The sequence below is a fragment of the Aquarana catesbeiana genome, linkage group LG05, assembly GCF_042186555.1.
Source record: "Aquarana catesbeiana isolate 2022-GZ linkage group LG05, ASM4218655v1, whole genome shotgun sequence".
Classification (NCBI taxonomy): domain Eukaryota; kingdom Metazoa; phylum Chordata; class Amphibia; order Anura; family Ranidae; genus Aquarana; species Aquarana catesbeiana.
Window position 1 is genome coordinate 533,075,933 of NC_133328.1, and position 23,035 is coordinate 533,098,967.

At 41.2% G+C, this 23,035-nt stretch overlaps 1 protein-coding gene across 1 annotated transcript in view; it reads left to right on the forward strand.

Annotated features, from left to right (window-relative positions):
• Nucleotides 1–23,035, forward strand: part of PREX2 (phosphatidylinositol-3,4,5-trisphosphate dependent Rac exchange factor 2) — a 422,278-nt gene that overhangs the window by 384,369 nt on the left and 14,874 nt on the right. The window contains exon 39 of the mRNA XM_073631775.1: nucleotides 16,392–16,459. Within this exon, the coding sequence (XP_073487876.1) occupies nucleotides 16,392–16,459 (68 nt within the window). The remainder of the gene's footprint in view (nucleotides 1–16,391; nucleotides 16,460–23,035) is intronic.

Here is a 23,035-nt window from a genome sequence, read left to right on the forward strand (position 1 = left end):
TATAACTCTTCTTTACTATGCAGGAACTTGGTAAATAACAGTCCACAGATAACATGGTTCCATAGTACATGGCTGAAACAAATCCAGATTTATTCCCCACAAAATGGAATTTCTTAGGTAACAATACCTTTCAGCTACCCTAGTCGTGCCCACTTGGTATAATAGTCCAGGTTCCTCCTGAAAGGGAAGCTACAAGCTTACAAGCTCTGGTTACTCACATAGTCTCTGTTAGCGCCTCTCTCTTCAACTCTCCCAAGGTTCCTACCACCTTACTATTTGTACTACTTGCTAAACAACCCAGAGTGACAGGCTTGTTGCCTAGAACAATGTTTCTCAACTCCAGTCCTCAAGTAACCCCAACAGGTCATATTTTCAGGCTTTCCATTATTTTGCACAGTTGAATTGATCAGTTTCACTGCCAAATATTACAGCTGTTTCATATGAAGGAAATCCCGAAAACATGACCTGTTGGGGGTATTTGACGACTGGAGTTGAGAAACATTGGCCTAGAATCCCCTGGCTGGACTTCCTTAAAAAACGGCAATCTACCACCATCTACAGAAATATGGGGAGATCTAATGGCAGAATTAAATATTGCACTTGATTCCACACTATGAAAGTGTAGAGGGGTCTTGCACACCCTTCACTGCCACCAAAATCATGAAAGGATATTCCATGTCTACATTATCTTTTCCTCTGCCAAAGTGTATATTTACATTGCACGCCATATTATCTGTGCTATAGCACTCTGTTTAAAAAAACAAGCTGCAAATTGTTGAAAATTTCCCACTTTCTGCTGTAGTCTAGAGAAACCGCCAGCTGAAACTGAATTCAATACTTCTGGGAGCTTTGAACTCCTGGTCCCTCTTCTCACTTAGCGGTCCCTTCTACCAGCCCCTGCATCATTGCAGGACACAGTAAGTATATATGGGGCGGCCCAGTGCCGGTCGCGGCGCACCGTCGCAAAGGAAATGCGCTCTGAATGCAGAGGAGAAGAAGAAATCCAATATCCCTGGGGGTGCCATATTTTGAAGAATTTTCGAATAGCAGTTTCTCTACAGCAGAGATACAGAGATTGGTGGCATGATCAGTGGGAGTATTAAATGCCTTTACATTAAACACTTTATTTTACATAAATGTTTTAAGCCTGGTACACACTCCTATTTTTTTTTCTTTCAACCTAGCGGGCTGAACGAAAAAAAACCTGACAGCTGAGGTAGGAGCTGCTGTACTAACGATGCGATGTTAGTACAGCAATCTCCCCTGCTGTTCTCTTGTGTTCTGACAGAGGAGATGGGTCCCAATTGCCCCCCCCCCACCACCACCACCAGAACACTCCGGTCAGCGGAGCCGATTGCCAGACCTTTTTCGGTCATGCCCCTTCAACAGAAGCCTGCTGAATGGCCGGCTTCTGTCGGAATGTTTGCACCACACACGGGCCGAATATCGACATTTGGCCCATGTGCACTAGGCTTTAGTGACATGATCACTCCAAGCTGAACTATGTGTAATTTTTGCAGCACTCAGAGTTCAAACATGTTTCAGGATGAGGGTATGACTCTATATAAAATAATTTAAGGCTCATAATAATGGTGTATTTTAAAATAAACAGTATAGATACAGGTATAGATGGGGAGGTGATAGAACCAATGACCAAATAATCAGGAGAGGAATGCCATTCCTGACAACACCTAACAAGGAATATGTACAGACTGGAACTGATTTTGTGCATATCCTTGTAAACATATTTTACCATATGTTTTGCATAGTTCAACAGCAGCTGCAGATTACTCTAAGACAATTGATTTTTGATATTTTGAATAATCATTTAGCATCCAATTAACTATTTTCCTAAGCACAATTCCAGTGGTAGAGTTGTCTCTCTGCAATTTAATTGGACATTTAAGTGATTTATAGTGGAAAACAGCTTCAGAATCTCTAGAAAAGACATCCTGTTGACATCAGCACTTATTGTAATGGATACACCACTAATGCAATTTTTGGCAATGTCTGTTAGCACTGATGATTTAATCAATAGTCTTGGCTTTGTTCATAATGCACTTGAGTATATCTATTTGAAAAGCAATAGAGATTCAGTCTTCTTAGAAATGGTTTTAGCTTGGTTTTGTATTGTATTTGTTTATATATTAGTGAGCTTGATTTAAATGGTTAGCTGAGAATAACATTTTTCTGCAGTGATTTTTTTCATATTGCGAATTAAACGCTAATTCACAGTCTAGGTGTTACAGGCCAGAATTTTTACAATACTACGAATGGCAGGAATATCAAACAAAACCCAAGTAGGCTTAATCAATAGGGCAAGGAGGAAAGTGTATTTTATCTATAGCACTGAAGTGACTCTAGAAAGGTAGAATCTCATTATTGGACTGGGTTAGGACACTTTGCACTGCGATATTGAATAAGCATCCTATTTTGGATCAGTTGATTAAAATGGATACAATCAGAAAAATCTTGAGCTTTAACACATTAATTTAATTTCATACGTCATTTGCAATGTTTTATATCTGCAGCTTCATTAAAAGACTATCAGGTGATCCTGCCATGCTTGGGCACTTAATGTTGTGGGCTGAAAACTCTCCTAGTTGTGCCCACTCTCCTATTTGTGCTCTAGATAGAAACTACAAGCAGCCGTGCCATTAAATGTTGAGCATATTCCACTGTTTTCACCATTAGAAGCCCACCCAGAGCAAAGAGATGTAGTCCATGTAAAGCACATGCATTTAGACATATAGTGGCTGTAGAGGATCAGTAGCACTGATATGCAACAGCACAACACCTAATGTGAAAAATAGGAGGTGACCTCTGCTGATTATAATTGGAATGAAAGCAGCTGGAGATGGTAAACTCCTTTAAGCCCGGGTTCACACCACAACGGGCTGCGGATCGCACAGGAGCGCTGTGCGTCCCTGTTCACCGTTTCAGGGATGAATCAGGGCCGATTCTATGCCTGAATTCGGCCCTGAAACGCAGCCAAAGACGCACAGCGTTTTTGTGCAGTGCGCACCGCAGCCGCCCCGGAGATATGTGAACCGGCTCCATAGGGAGCCAGTCACGTTCTCCTGCTATGCGAATTAGAGGTGCGGAAACGCACCTCTAATTCGCATAGGTGTGAACCCGGGCTGAAGTGCGCATACACTCAGGTGTATGAGCACCCCTACATCCCTCCTTCTCCTCCTTCTGAGAAGGAGGGATGTAGGGGAGCTAGACAGGTTTCTTGATTTCAAGCTTTCAGTGAGTTTTAATTATAAAATTATAAAATGTCAATTCCTAGTTTAATCTACAGTATCTAACAAAAGTGAGTACAACCCCTTACATGTTTGTAAATATTTTATTATATCTTTTCATGTGACAACACTGAAGAAATGACACTTTGCTACAATGTAAATTAGTGAGTGTACAGCTTGTATAACAGTGTAAATTTGCTGTCCCCACAAAATAACTCAACACACAGCCATTAATGTCTAAACCGCTGGCAACAAAAGTGAATACACCCCTAAGTGAAAATGTCCAAATTGGGCCAAATTAGCCATTTTCCCTTCCCATTGTCAAGTGACTCGTTAGTGTTACAAGGTCTCAGGTGTGAAAGGGGAGCAGGTGTGTTAAATTTGGTAAAATTAAAATTTCAGTAATCTTGCGCATAACCTACAAACCACCATATGTGAAATCAATCAACAAAATATTACATTAATACAATAATGTGAATAGAATTGCATTCGATGTTTATCCAGACAATAGTGACACAATTAATTAAATATGTGCAGTGAAGTCCATAAGTGAAGATAATCCAATTGCTCAAAGTAGTGAAGATGGAGCATCAATAAAACTTGGTAATTTATCCAATGAGTGAAACCGTTGACACCACACCACTGTATTCACAGAACTCTCACCTCATAGGCATAAGTCATATGCCTTGGAACATAATCCAATAGGAATGGCAAATTCCACTACCAGGATCAACAATAAGCTAGAAAAATGGTGATGTGTTCAATACTTGTTTTATCAAATTGAACTTGCAGAGATCCACACTGTCCAGGTTTTTGCTTCTGTGGATCTGTCCTTTTATTCTCCATAGAGATGGCTTTCCTTGGCTAATACTTGAAGCGGCTGCATTGGGGCTCTCCGATAATGGGGTAACCAAACCCAAAAAAAGTACACAGAATCACTGCACCAGGATCACCGTTATTCCACAGTATGTAGAGCAACCCTCCTATTGACTCCTGCTCCTATGTGTCCTGGATCAACATGCCGCCATCAAAAAACAAACAAAGAGACACAGCGATCACAGACACTTCCCAATTGCTTCCTGTGGGAAGTGCGTTCTCGGGAGGACATCCAGGGACGCCCTCCCAGAACTGTAGCCGTATATCGGCTATAGAGCAGTGTTAAAGTAGATAAAGTGGTTCCAAAGTTAAAAACAGCTTCCTAGGGGGCACTCACAGGGGAGAGGAGCAAGAACTGCCAGCAGGGGACCCAAAAGATGAGGATCCAGGCTGCTCTGTGCAAAACCATTGCACAGGACAGGTACAGTATCTCACAAAAGTGAGTACACCCCTCATATTTTTGTAAATATTTATTTTATTATATCTTTTCATGTGACAACACTGAAGAAATTACACTTTGCTACAATGTAAAGTAGTGAGTGTACAGCTTGTATAACAGTGTAAATTTGCTGTCCCCTTAAAATAACTCAACACAGCCATTATTGTCTAAACTGCTGGCAGCAAAAGTGAGTGCACCCCTAAGTGAAAAAGTCCAAATTGGGCCCAAAGTGTCAATATTTTGTGTGACCTCTGTTATTTTCCAGCACTGCCTTAACCCTCTTGGGCATGGAGTTCACCAGAGCTTCACAAGTTGCCACTGGAGTCCTTTTCCACTCCTTCATGACAACATCATGGAGCTGGTGTATATTAGAGACCTTGCGCTTCTCCACCTTCCGTTTGAGGATGCCCCACAGATGCTCAATAAGGTTTAGGTCTGGAGACATGTTTGGCCAGTCCATCATCTTTACCCTCTGCTTCTTTAGCAAGGCAGTGGTCATCTAGCAGGGTTGTTATCATGTTGGAATACTGCCCTGCGGCCCAGTCTCTGAAGGGAGGGGATCATGCTCTGCTTCATTATGTCACAGTATGTTGGATTTCGTGGTTCCCTCAATAAACTGTAGCTCCCCAGTTCCGGAAGCACTCATACAGCCCCAGACCATGACATTACCACCACCATGCTTGAGTGTAGGCAAGACACACTTGTCACGCTCACCTGATTGCCGCCACACACGCTTGACATCATCTGAACCAAATACGTTTATCTTGGTCTCATCAGACCACAGGACATGGTTCAAGTAATCCATGTGCTAATGCCGCGTACACACGAGCGGACTTTCCGGCGGACTAGGTCCGACGGTCTTTCCGACGGACTTTCTGACTAAGTCCGACGGACTTTCCGAACCAACAGACTTGGCCACACACGATAGGACTAAGTCCGTTTGTAAGTCTGTTCGGTTTGAACGTGATGACATAAATGGGACTAAAAAAGGAAGTTCAATAGCCAGTAGCCAATAGCTTCCCTTGCGTCGTATTTGGTCCGTCAGACCAGCACACAAACTAACAGTTTTCCCAATTTTAGTCCATCGGACTTTGAGTCCGTTGGACAGATTTGAAACATGTTCTATTTCTAGGTCCATCTGATTTTTATCCCAAAAAGCTATCGGACTAGCCCACACACTATCGGATTGTCCGCCGGACTAATCCCGTCAGACCTAGTCTGTCGGAAAGTCAGCTCGTGTGTACGCGGCATTAGTCTGCTAGTCTTCACCAAACTGTTTGAGGGCTTTCTTGTGCATCATCTTTAGAAGAAGCTTCCTTCTGGGACAACAGCCATGCAGACCAATTTGATGCAGTGCGCAGAGTATGGTCTGAGCCCTGACAGGCTGACCCCCCCACTCCTTCAACCTCTGCAGCAATGCTGGCAGCACTCATACATCTATTTCCCAAAGACAACCTCTAGATATGACGCTGAGCACGTGCACTCAACTTCTTTGGTCAACCATGGCGAGGCCTGTTCTGATCCTCAGAGAGTTATTTGCCATGAGGTGCCATGTTGAACTTTCAGTGACCAGTATGAGAGAGTGAGAGCGATAACACCAAATTTAACACACCTGCTCCCCATTCACACCTGAGACCTTGTAACACTAACGAGTCACAAGACATTGGGGAGGGAAAATGGCTAATTGGGCCCAATTTGGACATTTTCACTTAGGGGTGTACTCACTTTTGTTTCCAGTGGTTTAGACATTAATGGCTGTGTGTTGAGTTATTTTGAGGGAACAGCAAATGTACACTGTTATACAAGCCGTACACTCACTACTTTACATTGTAGCAAAGTGTAATTTCTTCAGTGTTGTCACATAAAAATATGATAAAATATTTACAAAAATGTGAGGGGTGTACTCAGTTTTGTGAGATACTGTAACTATGACATGTTTGTTGTTTAAAAAAAAATTAAGCTTTACAATCACTTGGTTGAACTCACATTATCACATTGCAAAAATATATGCAATACTGAAACGTGAGGCAACATGCATTAGTGCGCTGCTGTGCTATTTATTCTAAATGCTACACCTTTGTTGCAGCTAACTGCAACATACCGTAATACACTACAATGCATTCTGCTGCTCTCTGAAATACTAAAAATATTATGTGCTACTTTTTTTGGTGCTTTAGGCAGCCTATTCAAATGAGTGGCCTGTAAACCACACATTTCCCACCCCTCTCTGTGAGATAAATAAAAACAAACATGTTTGAGGCCTTTGTTTTCCTGTCACCTCAAGACCTTTGTATCCTCATAAAGTCAATGTTTTTGATATTCCTTTTTCTTTTGTCTGATGCTATTTCTGCATCTTTGTAAAGTTTTGAGGACTTTAGCTACTGGTGTGCTAGCTGTTTTTTAATTTAATGTTTGAAGCCAAGTCTCGCCATGGGTCATGGGCCATGGGTCCCTGTATAGATACAGCAAAGTGAGCGTAGCTACTGTAAGAAGGAAGGGTGCTGTTTGCAGAATGACCAGGTAAAACTAAGGAAAAAAGTCTGAAAAAAGAAAACTAATGCAAGTATCTCATCTAAGGACTTGTAAGCTGTGAGATAAATTACATTTTTTGTTTGGGGTTTAGATACAATTGAAAGTTTTGAGGACAGGATTTAGCATAGTAATGCCTTAAAGCAGAGTTCCACCCACTTTTACAAGGTGGTCGTAAACTAAAGACCACCCCTCCACCCCTCGTTTTTGAATATCTATAAATTTCTTTTTTTATTTCATAAATTTTTAGAAGTACTATGTTTACTTCCATCCTAGCTCGGCCGCGGTGCAGGACGCCATGTCCTCTTCTGCGGTGAGTCCTCCTCCTTCATCCCCACTGCCTTTTGGGACCTGTGTTTTTTCCCAGAAGACGAGCTGGCCATTCACAAAGTGCCGCGCGACTCGCACATGTGCAGTAGGAAACCGGCTGTGAAGCTTGAAGGCTCCACTGCCAGTTTCCTCTAGTTGGAGTGGCGGCGCCTGCACCCAAGCCTGTGGACGATTCGGCCTCAGGGGGGCCGACATGGCGGGCTCCCTGGACAGGTAAGTGTCCTTATTAAAAGTCAGCAGTTACAGTATTGTAGCTGCTGACTTTTTAAAAAAACGTTTTTGCGGCTTTTGATGAGTTTTGTCCTGATTGGGCTTAGACATAGAGATCTAAACTTGTTCCAAAGATGTGACATAATTAGTGTGCCAGAAAACATACAAACTAAAATACAGATAGTGTCTTGGATTTAAAAAAGAAACCCAACAGAGGAGGAGCAACTAGATTAGCAAAGCTGTTATCACCAAACCCATGGGCCTTGAGGTCTAGGTCTACACCAGTGAAAGAATGCTTAATTTCTCCCCATTACACCTACAGAAACACAGTCAATTAGCGACTTTTGTGTCTTTTAGCGAGTTATTGTGTCAATTAGCGAGTTATTGTGTCTTTATTGCCTCTTAGCAACCTTTAACATTACTAAAAGGAATAGCATAATATAATACAGGAATCATTGAATAGAATTGCCTTGAAGGAGCTGTAACTTTAAATTACATGCAAATGAAGTCCTTATGGCCTAAATAATTGTGATTTAAATTTCATTAAGGATAATGGAAATTTGTAACAATGTGTTATCAGAAGCAATAATACCCTGTCACTAATGACATCATTGGGAAAGACATAAACAAAGTCCTTGATGAAGCAATCCAGTGGAGTGAGCACATTTCGTACAAGACAAATTATAACATAATTATCATTCTTAGTATGTTGTTTACAGATTATCTTTTATTATATGTTTGTCAGCACTTCTTCACAAATTCTGTGATGATAATGTACCTTTTGAAATCATTAACGGTCTTTTAAACAGATGCTCAATCCAGAGCTTCTTTCACAAAAAAATATATTTTATGAATTGTCATTTATGAAATTGCTTTGTAAAACATGAAATAGTAAAAGTAGTAGTACTGCTTTAGCTTATATCGATTCATTTCATACATTACATTTTCTAACAGTTTTTACACAGTCGAAATACACATACTGTAAGTGAACTGTTTTGCCTACTAAATTTCTAATTATGTTCAGCCACTCTTGTGATTCATACATCTTTGCCAACCTGCATAATTAGGATGGTGACATCATTATTTACACTTGATCTGACCATAAACACTGGTGGGTAAACAGAAATGTAGGTACGGTGACTCCAGGTATCTGTGCTGGCCAGTTCCTCTCTGAAGCCAAAATGTTTTTTAGTTTTGGATTGAAGAGTAAGGCATGGTTAAAACCCTATTATGGTGTTTTTTTCTGTCTATGTGCCGATGGGAAGATTTCTCTTCACTTCCTGTTTAAAATCACAACAGGAAATAAGAAGATATCTCCAAAGTTAATCAGATCCCCAATTACACAGTTGTTATCAGAATAAGTGTCCCGAAGATTTCCCTTCCCTTCCTTTTCTAGTGACAGCTCCAAATTGTGGATTATCCCCCACTTTCTGCCACGTGACAATTGTCATTTTCCGTCAATTTTTGTCTATGGACAAAGGTCAACTGGGCAAATACAGTGCCTTGAAAAAGTATTCATATACCAAAAACGTAAATGTATTTCATTGGGATTTAATGTGATAGATCAACACAAAATGGCACATAATTGTGAAGTGGAAGAAAAAAGATAAATGGTTTTCAAAATGTTTTACAAATAAATATGTGAAAAGTGTGGCGTAAATTTGTATTCAGCCCCCCCGAATCAATACTTTGTAGAACCACCTTTCACTACAATTACACCTGCAAGTCTTTTTGGGGATGTCTCTACCAGCTTTGGACATTTAGAGAGTGAAATTTTTGCTAATTCTTCTTTGCAAAATAGCTCAAGCTCTGTCAGATTGGATGTAGAGCGTCTGTGAACAGCAATTTTCAAGTCTTGCCACAAATTCTCAATTGGATTTAGGTCTGGACTTTGACTGGGCCATTCTAATACATTAATATGCTTTGATCTAAACTATTCCATTGTAGCTCTGGCTGTATGTTTTGGGTCGTTGTCCTGCTGGAAGGTGAACCTCCGCTCCAGTTTCAAGTTTTTTGCAAACTCTAACAGGTTTTCTTCCAAGATTGCCCTGTATTTGGCTCCATCCATCTTCCCATCAACTCTGACCAGCTTCCCTGTCTCTGCTGCGGAAAAGCATCCCCATAACATAATGCTGCCACCACAATGTTTTACGGTGGGGATGGTGTGTTCAGTGTGATGTGCAGTGTTAGTTTTCTGCCACACACAGCGTTTTGCTTTTAGGCCAAAAAGTTAAATTTTGGTCTCATCTGACCAGAACACCATCATCTTATGACTTTCTTTCAACAATGGCTGCACAAGATTTTAATTAGGGGTATCCGAGTAAAGTGGCTGAATAGAGATGCATGTAGAAGAAAACCTGTTAGAGTCTGCAAAAAGACTTGAGACTAGGGCGGAGGTTCACCTTCCAGCAGGACAACGACCCTAAACATACAGCCAGAGCTACAATGGAATGGTTTAGATCAAAGCATATTCAGATATTTATTTGTTAAAAATGTTGAAAACCATTTATCATTTTCCTTCAACTTCACAATTATGTGTCACTTTGTGTTGGTCTATCACATAAAATCCCAATAAAATACATTTACATTTTTGGTTGTAACATGACAAAATGTGGAAAATTTCAAGGGGTGTGAATACTTTTTCAAGGCACTGTATAATGTAGAAGATTAACTCCCTAGTGGAAATGCAGACGGCAATAAAAACACTCTATCCCCCTAAGAATTGGTTTTATCTACACTTTAAATATGACTGGTCACATTGATTGTTTTGGCCTATGAAGGGAGGTGGAGAATGTTGATTGCCACAAATGCAGTGTCCTTTCACTCACTGCATTGAGTTGAACTTGAAGCATAAAGCAATGTTATCTTTCTATAAAAAACTAATCTCCCCATCCCCATGTAATGGAGATGAAGAATGGCAGACATGTTTGAAGTCCAGCTTGGGTGACAACCATGGATCCCTTCATAGATACAGTGAGGTAGACATGTGCAGAACAGAAAAATTAGTTTAATTTCCGATAGATTCGTTATGTTACTAATTTAGTTTAGTTGATTCGTTTCAGAATTCGTTTAGTTTAGTTTTGTTTTGTTTATTCATTTTCAAACGAATCCCACATTTTCGAAATTATTCGAATTTGGATCAGTCGAATGATCGTCTGATTCAAATTCTGTGTGAGGAAGAGCTGGTTGTTAAGGAGTGGGCCGGGAAACCGGCCGCCACGTCCTTAACAACTTATGACTCATCAGCTGTCAGTGGGCTTTCCTGCTGAGAGCTGAAATTTAAACAAAAGAATGCCAGCAATAGAAAATTCTGATAAAAAAAAGGGTTGCCTCCCTGACCCCCAGTCCATAGGGACAAGGGCCTCTTCCCCACAACCCTGGGTAGTAGTTGTGGGAGTCTGAGGGCAGGGGGCTTATCAGAATATGGAAGCTCCCTTTAACAAGGGGGCCCCCAGATCCCGCCCTCCCCATGTGAATAATTATGAGGTACATAGTACCCCTACCCATTCACCAAAAAAAGTGTAAAAAGTGAATAAAGACACTACACAAGTTTTTGACAATTCCTTTATTAAAAAATCAAAAATCAAAAACAATGTCCCCCTATGTAGATTCATCAATCACGCCGCCCACCACACCGCCGGACATGAAAAAAGAAAAAGAAAAACTCTGGTCTTGTCAAAGGCTCCTCGTTGACTACCTGCTCCTCCGTCTGACATTTCTTAAATAGCTAAGGGGCGGAGTGACCCTTGTGATGTCACCAACCAGGACGGGATTCCTCTTTTAACCCATACCAAACTTAAAGGCTGTTTTTTTCTGAATTTTCTATTGCCGGCATTCTTTTGTTTATATTTCAACTCTCAGTGGGGAAGCCCGCTGACAGCTGATAAGTCCTCAGTTGTTAAGGACGCGGCGGCCGGCTTCCTGACCCATTCCTCAACAACCAGCTATTCTTCACACAGCTTTTGAATCAGTTGATCGTTTTTTTGACCAATTCAAATCATTCTGAAAATTTGGAATTCGTTAGAAAACAAATAAACAAAACAAAATTAAATTAAATTTGTTACTGTTTAATTCAGAGATTAGGATCTGAATCCCCGAATAACCAAAAATTTGGCCGCATTTACATTTGGACCAAGATGAATTACACATGTCTACAGTGAGGAGTGAGCGTAGCCAACCCAGGACAGGAGGTGTGTTATTCACAAGATTATAGGACCTTCACAGGTGAAAAAAAAGAGAAAACAGCCTGAAAGTAGAAAACAAATGCAGCCATGGCATTTAAGAACTGGTATGCTGCAATATATCACATTTTTGTATTTTGGTTTAGCTATGCTTTAACCCAGAGAAGCCTAACAATTTGTCTGTGTCGGAAGCACTGAACATCTTCTACTCAGGCAGAGGTACTGATTGACGCTTAGGCTCGATTCACATCTATGCATGTTGCTTTTGAGCGTTTCTGCAGTGTTTTTTGTGATGCTTGCCACGTTTTTGCAGCGTTTTTACAGCGTTTTGCCGCGTTTTGCGTTTTTTTTTACGTTTTTTTTTTTAGACTGTATACAGTCTAAAGAAACAAAAAAAAAAAACCCGCCAAAAACGCATCAAAAACGCTGTAAAAACGCTGCAAAAACGCTGCACTTGCGTTTTTGATGCTGGTCCATTGAATTCTATTACATGCAAAACGCTGCATTTTGCATGAAAAAAAGTCTCTGACCCTTTCCAAAAATGCAGAGGTACAAAAAGGCATTGATGTGAACATGTTCCATAGGAACCCATGTTAAAAAATTCCCATGCATTTCTGCAAAATGCATACAAAAAACACGCTAGTGTGAATGGAGCCTTAGGCAGTGGCAGCCGGTTTATGACTTTCCATCTCACACTTCCATTTTTTTAGCCCCAAGCAAAAGTAGAATCACTAACATGTCAGACCCAGAGTAAGGCTTGATTCACATCTATGCATCTTTAGTGCTTTTTGCATTTTGCAGATTTGCTCTACAGAATGTGTTTCATAGGAAACCATGTTAAATGGGCTGTAGTGCAAATCTGCAAAATGTAAAAAGCACTAAAAAATACATAGATGTGAATCAAGCCTAAGGCTCGATTCACACCTATGCATGTTGCTTTTGAGCGTTTTTGGAGGTTTTTTTTTCATGCTTGCCACGTTTTTGAGCAGCGTTTTTGCCGCGTTTTTGCCGCGATTTGCGTTTTGCGTTTTTTTTTTTTTTTTACAGTTTTTTTTACAGTCTAAAAAAAAATGAAAAAAAAATGAAAAAAAAAAAAAAAAAACGGCAAAAACGCATCAAAAACTCATCAAAAACGCTGCAAAAACGCTGCAAAAACGGTGCACTTGCGTTTTTGATGCTTGTCCATTGAAATCCATTACATGCAAAACGCTGCTTTTTGCATGAAAAAAAGTCCCCGACCCTTTCCAAAAATGCAGAGAAACAAAAAAGCATTGATGTGAACATGTTCCATAGGAACCCATGTTAAAAAATTCCCGTGCATTTCTGCAAAATGCAAAATGCATCAAAAAACGTGCTAGTGTGAATGGAGCCTTATGGCCTGCTTATTAAGTGTTATTAAACTCTTCAAAAATAATAACGTAGCATGCAGCTACACTTCATCACTATGTTTGCGGTTTTCCTTATGTTTTCCATCTGTCATTTCATGTAATTTCCAGTTAAAATCTCCATATTTTCTATGTCTGTATTTAGGGTGGTTCTCTTCCTCTGCACAGTCCTCTCGAGCCACCTTTACGATTGTGCTTCCACCCAACATTGAACCCAAATGTGCCAACATCCCATTGACACCAAAACACACGCAAGCAGCACAGAATCCCATTAAGGCCCCTTTCACACGAGGCGGACTCCGTTTCTATGGAGCCCACCTCGGTCTGCCGGCTCAGCGCGAGATCTGTCCGTTGATCTCCGCTGAGCCAGTGGATGACAGGTCCCTCTCTGCTCACTGAGTGGGGAGGGGCTTGTCAGATGCCGCTGCTGCCTATGGAGGGATCGGATGAAAACGGACAGCATGTCCGTTTTCATCTGATCTCACCCGATCCGATCCGCCAGTGACGGACCTGGACGTAGAGCCATCCGTCTGCTTTTAGCAGATCGGACGGGGTCGGATGTCAGCGGACATGTCTCCGCTGACATCCGACGCTCCATAGACTAACATAGAGCGCCTGTTCAGGTCCGAGGTCAAAACTGACAGGCAGACCTGAACGGTCCAATCGTGTGAAAGGGGCCTAATAGCTAAATCCCAAACTCCTTCTTCAGAGATTGACTGACAGCTGTGAGCAGAAAGATCTATTTTTTGAAAACACATTGTGGAATACATTTGTTGCATAGACATAAATAGAATGGTAAAAAATAGAAGGATTTAATACGACTTTAAGGTATATTGATGTGTACTGTTTTCAAACACTGTTTAATTACAGTCTAGTCATCTTTTGCCCCCAAACTACTAAATAGTATTTTACTGGCAGTTCTTGCCTAACATTGAAGCTAATATATAGCGATAGGCTTCAGAGTAGAGTTATACCAGTGCCATGTATTTTAGTTTCTCTACAGCAATGGGAATTCTTAAACCATCGCTGTGTATGCTGTTAGTGGCTCCTCATAAAAATCCACTTTTTCCTACAAAACTATAAACCACAGATGCCTGCACCTCTGCCTGCCTATCTATATCAAATAAAAGTTTTCTTTGCAAACTTTTTATACATTGTACTTCCTCCTTTTCTGGTGACCTAGCCAGTGCCTTCCAGCTGCCCCCTGGAAAGGGAGGTCTCGAGAGTAGGCTTCAATATCCAGCAATATTTTGCAGAATTATAGTAGAAGGCCTTTTTTTTAACTATGGCAACATGTAAAAAAAAAAAAAGTGTGAGTGTACAGGTACAGGATCTACCAGGGTGTCATTGTGGGGAGCAGCAAAGAATTCCGGATTCCGATAAGCCCCCCGCCCGCAGACCCCGACAACCAACGGACAGGGTTGTCGGGAAGAGGCCCTTGTCCTCATCAACATGGGGAGAAGGTGCTTTGGGTTGGGGGGCCGCAGGGCGCCCCCTCCTCCAAAGCACCCACCCCCCATGTTGAGGGCATGCGGCCTGGTACGGTTCAGGAGGGGGGGGGGGCGCTTGCTCGTCCCCACCCCCTTTCCTGACAGGCCGGGCTGCGTGCTCGGATAAGGGGCTGGTATGGATCTTGGGGGGGACCCCCACGCCGTTTGTCGGCATAGGGGGTTCCCCTTAAAATCCATACCAGACCTAAGGGCCTGGTATGCCCCTGGAGGGGAACCCATGCTGGTTTTTTATTTAAAATTTGCCGTGGAGTTCCCCCTCAAGATTCATACCAAACACAGTGCCTGGCATTGGCGGGGATCCAAGTCGGATCCCCGCACCAGTGTGAACCCGGATCGCAAGGTGTCAATCTCACTAATAAAAGTGGCGAGATTGACTCAATATCAGACAACAATACAGAAGTTGACCAAAGGGTGGTGGTAAAGAGCTGAAAAAACCACATGATTTAGTGAAAGTTGGCTGGAAAAGTCCTGTCGTCTGTATGCAAGACAAACTTCTGGCCAACTCCCTTTGTACAAAAATCCAAGGGAAAGTTTGTACAAAGTCCTATCGTGTGTATGGGGCTTAAAGCAGGCTGCATGAACAAAAAGCTGACAGATCCTAGCATCAACATCTTCCATTGATACATTGGGTTTGGTTTACTAAAACTGGAGAGTGCAAAATATGGAGCAGCTGTGCATGGTAGCCAAACAGCTTCTAACCTCAGCTTGTGCAATCAAGCTTTGGCAAAGGAAAAAAATAAATAACTAGAAGCTGATTGATTTCTATGTAGAGCTGCACCAGCTCTTGCACTCTCCAGTTTTAGTAAATCAACCCCATTGCATTCTAACAGCATGATTTCAATGTTGTATTCAATGTGGCCAGGGGCTACGGGTCTGCCTAACTGGATACAGATTAAAGGGAATATTAAAGTGATTGTAAAGTCTCTTTTTTTTTTGTTAAAAATAACAAACATGTTATGCTTAGCTGCTCTCTGCAGTGGTTTTGCCTCTTCTCGGGTCCCTCTTCGGCTCTCCTGGCCCCTGCCTTCTGTTGAGTGCCCCCACAGCAAGCAGCTTGCTATGGGGGGTGTCCAAGTCGAGCCGCTCCTCCCTGTGTCCATTCAGACATGGAGCCGTGAACTGGTCCCACCCCCTCACTCTCCCCATTGGCTCACTGAATTAGATTGACAGCAGCGGGAGCCCATTGGCTGCCACACTGCCTTCTCAGCCAATGAGAGGGGAGAGTCTCGACCAGCCAAGTATCTCCTGAAACATCGCTGGATTGATATTGGCTCAGGCAAGTATTGGGGGGGGGGGCTGCTGCACACTGAAGGTTTTTTATCTTAATGCATACAATGCATTAAGACAAAAAACCTTCTTAGTTTACAGCCTCATATTAAATAGTTTTAGCAAATTTAAAGGAGATTGTATAGAGATTGTACAGATCAGATTTGAGATATTCTAATACTAGTCACAGCAGATTGGTAGAGCACTGAGTTTAGCTATAAGAATGTGAAAGTTATAAGCTCCTACTTCTAATAAACAGAGAAATTTATAGATTCCTGTATGGCTGAGCTTTGATATAATGCCACTAAGACATTTGGGATTTTTTTGTGATCAAGTAAATATGCCCTTTTTCAAATAATATTAAGAATGTAAATGTGTGCTAAATTTAACCTTTACCAATGTTTTTTCACCCACTGTAGGGAGCGCGAGTTCAGAATACAGCCAAGAATCTGGGTGTTCGAGACAGAACTCCGGCATCTGTTCCAAGGTATGCTACAACTGCTTAATCACACACATACATTGAACACACAAATAGGTTGAACTGGATGGACGTGTGTCTTTTTTCAACCTTATAAATTATGTAACTGTACAACTGCGGAGGAAAAAATCTGATAATATTTTCTGTATATGTATGGCTTTATTTTATACCAGCTAGTAGTAACCCACCTATCTTTGAGGCTGGGTTCACACCATTGCGAACCCGCATCCAATTCGCAATAGCAGGAAATTGTGACCGGCTCTCTATGGAGCCGGTTCACATATCTCCACTGTGGCTCCAGTGCAAATTTGCACAGGAGCCCTCTGAGTCTTTTAGTCCATTTCAGGCCCGAATTTAGACAAAAATTCGGGCTGAAATCAGACCTGAAACGGTGAACCAGGACGCACTGACCCCTGCTGTGAGCTGCATGCGGTGATGAACCCAGCCTTAATGCAGTTTTTACTGTCAGCCACATCATGGACATTCCTTTTAAACAGTAAATATTAACTAATAGCAGAGGTGCCTGTCCTTGGATGCACTCTGATCAATTGTTGCATCTAGCCATGTAGCAGGGTAATGCAGCTTCTGCCTTGGAAAAAGTATGATTTCTATTGATTTGTGAAGCAGAAACAGCTAACTTCCTTTAAAGCCAAAGCAAGGTGGATGACTTCAAGGAGCCAGGATACATAACCATAGCAGTCCATGTGACTGCCATAGGATCTATCTCTGTCTGGATGCAATAATATATATTCTAAAGGCAATAGGATTTAGCATATCATTATTATTAAGTGGCTAGCCCTGTCAACATTGTTATTCTAATGTAGATGAAGCCTGGTAAACTGATTTATCTCTTGGCTTTTCATTACCAATGAATACTGAAAAAGTAAGATTTTTCTATCACATTGCATATGTTTCCATATTTAGCCTGATGGGCTCTACATCATTTTTGCTTACAGGTCTTTCTGAAGTCCTGTTGATCAGATCACAGTCTAATCCACCACTATTTGGCTGTACACAGAGTGTGTAGAGCATGCTTCATTTATGTTTTCGGAAGGGATAATAGCAGCAGATTAAGACTGGCCCCCATGGAGCCACATGACGATTCTCCCACCAATGCACTATGAACAATGGTTTAAAAAAATAACCCCATCGTATGAAAGATACAATGCAAGAAGTGAGAGTTTAGTATGTATTGGGTCAGCAGCATGACAAGTGACAGCAAGTGAGCTGAGAGATAAGATGGGGGTATGTTCTGAGTGTATAGGGGTGCATGAGTGTGAGACAGCCCCATTCTGTACCCCACTCAGCTGTGCCACTGTGACTTCCGAATTCTATGCCATTCAATGAGTGGGCACACCTATGCTGATAAATCATTGCAATAAATAACAGGAGGGGCCCTGAATCCAACATCCCTGCTTGGCTTGTTCTTAGGAGCCCTTTTGCTGTCACAGCCACCAGTCAGACCAGTATAACGTACTAAACCAAAATAACAGATCAAAGGAAAAAATAAATACAGAGTTGGACACGAGTGAGCATTACTCATTATAACGGCATATTTACATATGTGAGTTGTAATGTGTAAAGCACTGTGTAGTATGTCAGCACAAAGGGAGAGTAAATACATAAGAAGTGCCAATTGAGCAATAGTTGTCCTTTAATCTGTATTTAGCCAAGGTTTGCATGTTTTACAATTGCATAGCAAAACAAACAACCCATGAGGGGCAGAATAGCCTGCTTACAAGGCATTAGCAGTCTGCTTTTATTGCCAGACGGCTTTTCATTAAATAAGCTCATACAAACAGAGTGGGGCATACATTTGTATGTAGTATCACATAACTCTTTTTTAAATCAGACATTAAGATTTATGGCTCTGCTCTTCTGTGTATTACAGTGATTAGAGAAGGAGCAGTGTTATGGAATTTTATATGATTATTTATAAAAAATAGTAAACCAACAATGCAATAAAGCAGCAGGAGGAATCAGCAGGGCCCTGGCTGTAATAAAGCAAAAGTTTGACCAGCAAAGAAAATTATGTGTTTAATATACTCTTATTTTTATTGGTAAAGCTTTGCCGGAGAGTTGTGTCTTCTTCAGCCCAGAATCCTCTCCATCAAGGATTACAGATTCAAGTAATCTTCTCGTTGGAAGTAAAGCTTGTAGCAACGGAATATAATTATATATATTCCAACTCTGGAAAGTATATTCAAAGACTTTCTTCTTTTTTTATTACTGTTATGCCCTGTACATACGATAGGATTTTCCGAAAACAAAACCGTGGATTTTTTTCCAAAGGATTTTGGCGCAGACTTGTCTTGCATACACACGGTCACACAAATGTTGTCGAAAATTCTGAATGTCAAGAACGCTGTGACGTACAACATGCACGACGAGCGGAGAAAAATTAAGTTCAATAGCCAGTGCAGCTCTTCTGCTTGTTTCCGAACATGCGTGGACTTTTGTGCGTCGGACTTGTGTACACACGATCGGAATTTCCAGTTTTGTTGGAAAATTTGAGAACCTGCTCTCGAACATTTGTTGGCGGAAATTCCGACAACAAATGTTCTATGGAGCATACACACGGTCGCACTTTCCGACAACAAGCACACATCCAACATTTGTTGTCGGAAAAGCCTATCGTTTGTAGGCTTTCCCTGCTATACACGACAATGCTCTGTCCCTGTCTCACATTAGTGCTCCTGTATTGTCAAACTTTGTCATATGGTTTGCAAAAGTAACTAAAAGTGGTTGTTTTAGCACTCATTATGCTGACATGGTCCACTGTTGTCACAATCAGAAGACCCAACGTAAGAAATGCCATGAGTAGTTTAAATAGGGTTTAAAATGAAATGATCTTAGAAGTTTAGTAATAATAGTATTTATATAGAATTGGGAGGAGAGATATGCAGGCATGTATAGAACTATATATGTTTGTTTAACCACTTCCCCTCTCACACCTGTTCACCCCCTCTGGACTAGAGTCATTTTTACTATTCTGTTGTTGACCTGTCTATTCAGTGATAACTTTGTCACTACATAAACAAGGTAATACATATATTGTTTTTTAAGGACCAACAAGGCTTTCTTTTTGTGAATATTTTCTTGCAACAATGATTTGATGATGAATGAATAAGGAGTTAATTGAGCTCATTAGAGTAAAGTAAAGGTTAATTGGGGGTTAAACAGAAGAACATTTTTAAAAAATGTACTTGTCAGTTACTTTAACTGACATCATCTGCAGATTGAAATTCATCCCTTTGATCTGCAGATGAATGAATGAACAGAATAGATACAAACGTAACTATGTTATTTTGTATCTTTCTATTTAGTGTCTGAATGGTGGTGTTGTTGCTGTCAGACAGCTTTTTTTGTATACAGCAACTCTGGCTTTGAATTATCAAAGCCGAGAATTGCTGTGTACTGGGAAGGGGGTCCTGGCAGCAGGACATGTCCTGTGTACAGGGATTACCTTTTTGTGGGCGTGTATAGCATGTCTAAAGTCTGAAACTAGTTAAGGAATAAGAAATATGGATATTGAATGATATGTGTTGGTATCTTCCCATATTTCTCCTAATTTTTTTTTTTTTTGTATTTTTTTATTCAAACATACAATGTTTCAAACATTCAAAAAGGGTTTTGTCTGATTTCTGCTCTTACACAAATAGGTACATATGAGTGCAGCTTAATATAGTCAACATAGTTATTGCAAAAGCAGTAAAGGTAGGTAGATCCACAACCCATTGGTGACATCGGGCATGCCTCCAGTCTATCCGGACACACCTATTGGGAACAAACTGTGTCCGGGTGGGGGCATAGCTAATCATCACCTTCAGGTATGGTTCCTTATTTTACCCAAGGTTGGTTGATGTTTTAAACTCGTGAGTGTGCGTGATGTCTTGATTTTCTTATTGTTATAAGGGGGGAAGTGGTATCAGAAGTCAGAACTAAGGTAATTTTGCCCGTGGAGATAGGGAAGGGGGTAGAGAGGGGAACAGGGGAAGGGTGGTAAGGTTTCCATCCTCCTTCGCCTGAAGGAGCCAGAGATGATGCACATCTAGTTAGGCCAAGAGCTTGGAGTACACGTGCGTTGTGGTAAAGTGGTTCCAGCAGGATCAAAGTTTGTTGAATTTGGATAGAGTCTCCTTTGCTTAATGGGCAAGCTTCTCCATTTCCACTGTTCTTTTAATACATTGGAGGCATTCCTTTATAGTTGGGGGATGGGAGCTTACCATCGAAATGGTATGCACATTTGGGCTGCATTTACCAAATGCATGGCTAGGGAGTGAAAATGTGTTTTTTTTAGAATTATAGAGTGATGCAGCAGGAATTGTGCTGGGGAGTAATCTAAAGAGTGTGTCGTGGCTTGGGTGGTGAGGCGATGCACTTCCTTCCAAAAGGGGTGGATTAGTGGACTTTTTGTATGTTTTTGTTGCTGAAAATTTCATAAACATAGATAAAGTAAAAAAAAAAAGAAAAGAAATTCCATGGAGCCATCTCTGGAGTGCATGCATAGAGAAAATGGCTACAAAGAGGCTGCAAGAGATGCATTAATAGATCAAACACAGATTAAAGCAAGTATATTCTGAATAAAAGAATGACAATTGTTTGATATACAAGACTCTAGCAAAGCTAAATGTCATTAAGTTAGGGTATACAAGAACTTTCGTAAATCAGACTTTAGGCAATGTTGTAAATTAAATAGATTTACTGTAGATTTGAAGTTAGTGATGTGTGGCTATATCTTACGTATGCCAACTTTTATTGTACACATTTATCAGAATGCCTAAATCAAGTCACTGTTTAATAAATCACCTTGATGAGATTAGCAGAGACATTTTAACCACCTAATACATTCAGAAGAGACCCAGCAGGACCAGAATGGTTGTACAAAAGTGACTTAAGCAAATTAGTAACATTTTAATGAGCAACTACACAAGTTAAAGAAAAAAAGTCTGAATGTTTACCTTTAAAGTGACACTAAACGATAACCCTATTTTTTAAAAATAACATATACACACCAACTACTTAATGGTCCTGTGAACAATTTTAATGAAATAATTTTTTACTTGTTTTCCTGCCTCCTTGTAACATTTTCTATACTCCCCAACGTCTTCTGTTCCCCCTCACTTCTGTCTGTTTGAAACAAGCATTACAGGTTAGTTGTGGTTGTGCGCACTGCTCTATGCACACTACACACCCCATAGTCCAGTCTCAAGGGGTGCCTTGAGACTTCTTCAGGAAAAAACAGTGAGGGGGAGGCGGTGACCTAAGTGCAGTATTAAAATGATGACTTTAATAGGATAAGATTAAAAACACTTACAAGATGATAGAAGATGCATGCTCGTCAAAGTAAAGTGCATTCCACATGGCTCCACCGCTGTTCCGGATAGCTGGAAAAGATTAGGCAGCTGGCTGGAATGGATCACAGTATTTCTCCAGGTGAAGGCTACGTACTCCGAGCTGGTTGCTCCTTCTAGAGGCCAGTAGAAGGAGCAGCCAGCTCCGAGTGCGTAGCCTTCACCACTGCAGCCCTGATTGACAAGATTCCAGCCCTGCCTTGATCCGATCAGACACCAGTGACATCACTTCCTGTTCCACGGTCCATGCTGGTCAGTGTGTAGCTTCCTGGTTTTTTGCTCCTGGAGAAACGCTGTGATCCATTCCAGCCAGCTGCCTAATGCTTTTCAGCTATCCGGAACAGCGGTGGGACCTGCAGAGCCATGTGGAATGCCAGGACTGCACTTTACTTTGACGAGCATGCATCTTCTATCATCTTATAAGTGTTTTTAATCTTATCCAATTAAAGTAATCATTTTAATACTACACTCAGGTCGGCGCCTCCCCATCCCTGTTTTTTCCTTACATGTCTTGCAGGGTTCTGGACACACTCTGAAGGATGGCTGCCTTGCTTTTTAACCCTTAATACCCCTTTCTTTTCCAACCACCCAACCTATGGATACATCGCCATCCAACTATTACAGGCACAGACTATACCTCTAACGATTACTCCATTTGGAGCGCCAGATAAAAACTGACTATACTGCTACTTGAGGCTTCTTCAGGGGACCTTGGGAAAATACCTAAAAATGTATTAAAAATGTTATACAAGCCAGCAGGTGGGTGAAGCCTGCCTTTTAGTTACACAAAGCAACAGGTTTTCATTATGCACCATTATGACTTTCTAGACACAGGCATCCTAACAACCAATGGCATCATCAGCATCCTTGTTTGACCCTCCCGTGCCCCTCTCCCTTTAGCACTGGGGTGACATTAGCTAACTAAATTAGAGAAATCGAGGGAGAAGAGAAACATTGGAATACTAGTCAGTACCAGTGTGAAAAAGTGTATTCGCTTTGAAAGAATAAATCACCTCTAACGTTGGGTGTCCTATGTGTGGATGTTGCTGCATTGTGTGAAGCTCTAATGCCCTGTACACACGGTCGGATTTTCCGATGGAAAATGTGTGATAGGACCTTGTTGTCGGAAATTCTGACCGTGTGTAGGCTCCATCACACATTTTCCATCGGATTTTCCGACACACAAAGTTTGAGAGCAGGATATAAAATTTTCCAACAACAAAATCCGTTG